The sequence below is a fragment of the Nannospalax galili genome, unplaced genomic scaffold (genome assembly GCF_000622305.1).
Source record: "Nannospalax galili isolate Female #2095 unplaced genomic scaffold, S.galili_v1.0 scaffold205, whole genome shotgun sequence".
Lineage (NCBI taxonomy): Eukaryota > Metazoa > Chordata > Mammalia > Rodentia > Spalacidae > Nannospalax > Nannospalax galili.
Genome location: NW_008353921.1, coordinates 3,706,729 through 3,712,728, shown reverse-complemented (window position 1 = coordinate 3,712,728; position 6,000 = coordinate 3,706,729). Strand labels below are relative to the sequence as shown.

Sequence of the window (6,000 nt, the reverse complement as noted above, 5' to 3'; positions counted from 1 at the left end):
TATGCATAGCTAAAGGCTACATAACAAGCAACAATGCCAGATAGGAGATACCTTCTTTTGAGTTGTTGGCCAGGGTGGCCAAAGGACTCCCAGATAGTAACCCAGCATAGAACTGGGAAAATGAACAGCAGACCCCAATCTTATCTACAGGAATAATGACGATTGCTGCTAGATGAGGAACAGCTGACCCTACTAAAACAAAGATCTCTAGATAGGCTGACTAGATGAGTACTTTCTAAAAACAGCTTAAGTCCCCCCCCATTCAGTTGTTTTAATTATGGTGATAAGTGATATCTTTACTTTTTATATACATTAAAGACACAACAAATGTAAAATGGTCATTACAAACCCTTTTATACAGAATGTCCTTTGGTGCATCTTCACAATAATAGAGCTATTTATTAATTATAGAACAAACAAGATTCATATTCTTTTTGAACTGGCTGTAAAACTTTATTGTAAATTTCCAAATAAATAATCTAAGGTTTCTACCAGGGCCAATTGGCAGGTTTGTTTGTGCTTTTTCAGGTTCACAGTCATTTGGCAGGTGACAGGATTCTTAAAATATGGTGAATTTTTATAATCTCAAAATTTTTAAATATAGTATACATTTTAGTTCTTAGAGGTTAGATTTTGAGAAACCTTACTATTTTGCGGGGAAATGGCTTTTTTACATCTCCCCATCACGTTTTTTTTCTTTTTTTCCCTTCTTTCATTTGTTTATTTTTATGGGGCTTTTGGCTACTCTAACATCCCCCTCTGAAGAGGTAACCCTAAAATCTTTTAAGGATTGGATACAAGCTCCAAAATACTTTTGACATTTTTGGCCTTTGGAACAGAGTATGTTGCTAACAGGCCCAAGGACATTTTGACTTTTAGCCAAGAAACTGGCTACATTGTTTTGGGATCTTTTTACCCTAACTACTAACTACTCAGCCAATTCCTACCTCCTATTCTTATCACGCCATCCTCTGAAGGGGTTACCCAAATTGCCCATAGGGAATTGGGACACAGAGCGCTCTGGCTTCTTCCGTGATGAACAGGGACGCAGGGTGAGGCAATTGGAGTACCCCTTCAGTGGGTCTATCTAAGACTCCCAAACTGCATAACTCTTATCTCTAAGGGGAAAAGAAAGTCCTTGACTGGTGCCTAAGAGATATGGAAGAGAAGTAAAGGCAAGAGTCATTAGCATTACAAGTTCTAGACAGAGAACTAGAAAAAAGTCAGAATAGGGCAATTTTCAAATGTTCATATGAGAGTCCATTGGAATTTCTTGACAAGGGCTTCCAAAATCATCAGCTTAAGTCTTATTTAGAGAAAAGGAAGAACTAGAGAAGGCTGTGGAGTCCCTGGGAAAGGCAGGGTCGGGGTGTTAAACAGTCATGTGAAGAAGAGTTCTGGGAGTGGGTAAAGACTGGGAATTCCTTGGGGTGTCATCACAAGGAGGTGCAGTCTGTGAGCCTTAACATTCTAAATACATGTAGAAAGTAGGCTGGAGAGAAAAGATCCTCCACATAGAAAGTCCGCAAATCCACAAAGGAGAACATGGACAGGAAAAAGGAAACAAATGAATCAAGATGGATGTTAGTAACATGAGTTCAAAATTCATTGAAGAAAACAAAGCAGTAAGTATCTACTAAGTGGACAGTTTGTGACCCATCAGGAAATCATGGAGAACAATTACACAGAAAGCTCATACATTTATTAAAAAGAACTGGGGGCTAGAGAGATGGCTCAGCTGTTAAGAACACTGACTGCTCTAGCAGAGGACCCAGGTTCGAATCCCAGCACCCACACTACAGCTACAAACCATCCTTAACTTCAGTTCCAGGGGAATCTAACACCCTCTTGTGACCTCTGGGGCACTGCACAACATGGGTACACTCACATACATGCAGGCAATACACTCATACACATAAAATTAAAATAACAAAATATTTTTTAAAAAAAGAACTGTTACTCAGCTCCAGTTAATGATATGTTAAAATATGCATACCTAAGCTATTAAAAGTATGTATGTATGTATGTATGTATGTATGTATGCATATACATATAAATAAATTAAGCTGTCTGTAGTCTATGTCCTATAAGGAGGTGATCAACAACAGCTCTGGAGGGGAGCGTGGACATTTAGATTAATTACTAAAGCTAAGGCAAGTCCATGCCCACAGTGACATTTATCAATTACATACAATTAGCTCATTTCCTATTTGCAATATAACCAGGCAAATCACTGAACTACCTTTCTAATGATAACCAATAACTAACTGGCTTTCTATATCCTTACCCTCATTGGATGGATATCAGCATACGGGGGCTTTCCTTCAGCCATTTCTATGGCAGTTATTCCCAGAGACCAGATGTCTGCCACACAGTTGTACCCGATTTCCTGAATAACTTCAGGAGCCATCCAGAATGGAGTTCCTATCACTGTATTCCTCTTGGCCATGGTATCCTAAAATAGAAGAGAGACCAACATAAAAACTTAAAACTACTGAGAAGCCTGGTGTGGTGGTGCACACCTTTAATCCCAGCACTCAGGAGGCAGAAGCAGTTGGATCTCTGTGAGATCATGGCCAGCCTGGTCTACATAGTGAGTTCCAAGCCAGCTGGGGCTATAGGAAAACCCTGTCTCAAAAAGACCAAAACAACAACAAAATAATAAAATAAATAAAAAACAAATCTTTTATTGTATGGAAAAACGTGTAGACTATTGTGAAGCAAAAAAAATTAGGTTACAAAATAATACATGCAATACAGCTTTGTTCTGTGAAAACAAAATACATATAATAATCATAACAATAATAATAGAAGTATCACAGTGTAGCAGAAGAGAAGCCTGGAGTGACAGACTCAATTAACAGTTGTGTCTAGAAGGCAGAATTCCTCCTTTCTTTTCTGTCCTACATATTTATCTAACATTCCCATGGTTTACATGTACAATTAAGAAAAATATTTTTAATTTGTTTTTATTGAGTTTTTGTGTATTTTATACAGAATATCTCAAACAATCTTAATCATCTTTATACCCTCATCCCACCAGCACCCTCCCGGAGCACCCCCACTGGAACCCATATACTCTGTCAGCTGTATTAAAGCCCATTGTGTCAAGCCAGTGTCCCCAGATGTTCCCCAGTACAAGCAAAAATATTTTAAAGCTTAGATATAAAAAAATTATAAAAGTTTCAGAGGCTGGAGAGATGGCTCAGAGGTTAAGAACACTGACTGTTTTTGCAGAAGACCAGGGTTTGAATCCCAGCACCCACATGGCAGCTAACAACTGTCCATAACTCCAGTTCCAGGGGATCCGACAGCCTCTTCTGTCTTCTGCGGGCACTGCATGACACGGATGCACTTATCTACATGCAGGCAGTACATGCATACACATAAAATAAAAATAATAAATAAAATATTTTTTTAAAAATTATAAAAGTTTTACTTGTGGCCTGAAGAAGATATAACTACAGCACACACCGCACAAATAACTACTTGCCCATTTTCTCACAATGGAATGGCCCTACTGTAAAAGAGCCTTGCTACAACTGATACTCCTTAGGAAGAGGGAGCTTCAAAAGAAGTAAAGATACAAAAGGACCTCCATCATTATCACTCAAATGTCTTTGAAACATCTGTGACTCAGGTTATGCCGGTCAGGAGCAAATGACAGGTAGCTCTCCTGAACTGATCTCATACTGTCCGTCCTATATAAAGAAATCAACACAGGAAATAACTTGCTACTTAGTCATTTCCTTAGCTCTGAAGCTTCAATTTTGCAGGGTATTTTCATACGGTGATACTCAAAGTTGTTTTCACTAGATTATTTCAACTAGAAATGGATACTCAGCTAGTTAGAAATGTTCTGAAAATTAAGAAGTGGATACTAATCTCCAACTAGATCTGTGTTACAAAGTTAAGTACAAGAGAGGAACAGAAAATATTAGATCCATAAAGAAACTTGACACACACACACACATACACAAATACATATATATGCACACATACACAAAAAACAGTCTGGTATATAAGCCACATGTAGAGAGGTAATAGGTCAAAATGGTCTTTCAAATCAGTAAGCAGAGGACAAAGGAAGCAAAAAGAAACAAAACACTGAACACCTGGCTAGTCATCTGTAGAACGGTATACATAAATCCCTACTTTATACTTTCACCAAAATAAGTTCAAGTAAGTTAAAAATTTAAACATCAAAAACAAAACCCAGGGTTGGAGAGATGGTTCAGTGGTTAAGAACCCTGGCTGTTCTTGAAGACCGGGGTTCGAATCCAAGCACCCACATGATAGCTAACAACTGTCTGTAACGCTAGTTCTCGGGGATCCAACGTCCTCTTTTGTCCTCCACGGGCATTGCACGACACGGGTACACTTACATACATGAAGGCAAAACACACATAAACATAAAATAGAAATGAAAACAAAAGAGCACTGAAAAAGTACAGACGGATAGCTATGTAATGTTGGAACAGAAAAAGTCCTTTTCTTTTGTCTTTTTTGAGACAGGGTCTTCCTGTAGCCCCAGCTAGCTTGGAACTCCCTACGTAAACCAGGCTGGACTTGAATTCACAGAGATTCATCTGCCTCTGCCTCTGCCTCTGCCACCTGAGTGCGTGCTAGGATTAAAAGCGTGCGCCACCACACCCAGATTTTAAGTATGGCACAAACACAAAAATCCTAAAAGAGAGATGGATTTCTTTACATAAAAATTTAAAACTATGGGGCTAGAGAGACAGCCCAGCAGTTAGAACACTTGCTGCTGGTTTGGTTCCTAACACCCACCCCAGTGGCTCACAACTGCCTGTAACTCCACTTCCAGGAGATTCAGCACTCTCTGCTGGACTCAGTGGGCAGCAGGCAAGCATATGTGGAAAACACATACACAATAAAAAAAAAACTCTTGGAAATTAGATTTTGAAACTTCTACTTTTTTATGTATTAATGTGTGTCTATGATGTGTGTGTGTGAGAGAGAGACACACACACACACACATCAGAGAACAAAGGGCAGGAGTCAGTCCTCTCTTTCTACATGGGTTCTAGATTGGAACTCAGGAGGTCAGCTGAACCATTTTGTGGGCCCAACAAGTACATTTTTAACTGCGCTATGGCTCAAACTTGTAATCCCAGCATTCTCAGAGGCTGAGACAAGAGGACAGGAGAACACCACAATTTCAAGACCAGACTACACAATGAATTCCAGGCCAACCTGGAGACTATGCCTCTAAAAAAGGAGGGGAGTCCCAGGAGGGGAGCAGAGGGGAGGGGAGAAAGAGGAAGGAGGGAAGGAGGGAGGGAGGGAGGGAGGGAGGGAGGGAGGGAAGGCAGGCCAAACAATTAGAAAAATTGTTGACAGATCAGATGAACAATTTGTTTATGAAAGAATATTTGTAAATGCCCAATAAATATTAAAATATCTTCATTTCATTGAAAATTGTAAGGATGAAGCTGGAGAGATGGCTCAGAGGTTAAGAGCACTCGCTGTTCTTGCAGAGGACCTGGCTTCGATTCCCAGCACCGACAAGGCAGCTAACAACCATCCGTAATTCCAGTTCCAGGGGATCCAATGCCCTCTTCTGACATCCATGGGCAGTACATGACACAGGTGCACTTGCATACATGCAAACAATATACTCATACACATGAAATAAAAATAAACTATGTTTTAAAAAAGAAAACTGTAAGGAATATGTAATTTAATGGCCACTCAATATTGGCAATGAGGAAGAAATTAGTATGTTTATACACTATAGTTATAAACATATTATTCCCTTCAGCAATATGCATCAAAAGACAAATTTTCCAAAGAATTTTGACCCAGATTTCAAAGTAAAGACATTATTATCCTCAGGGCATATTCAAAGAAACACTTAAAAAAAAAAAAATAACCCTCAGGTGTAAGATTCTTTACCACAGAATGAGTTTGTGATGCTGGGAAAACTTAAAAAGCAACTTCAGTGGGTACCAAACATCCAGTGATGGGGGAACTCAA

At 39.3% G+C, this 6,000-nt stretch overlaps 1 protein-coding gene across 1 annotated transcript in view; it reads right to left on the bottom strand.

The window, feature by feature from the left end:
• The window catches only part of Stk4 (serine/threonine kinase 4), a gene marked incomplete at its 3' end in the record, with an annotated part of 59,972 nt that overhangs the window by 32,752 nt on the left and 21,220 nt on the right, over positions 1–6,000 (bottom strand). The window contains exon 6 of the mRNA XM_008851030.2: positions 2,288–2,455. Coding sequence (XP_008849252.1) covers positions 2,288–2,455 — 168 coding nt within the window. The remainder of the gene's footprint in view (positions 1–2,287; positions 2,456–6,000) is intronic.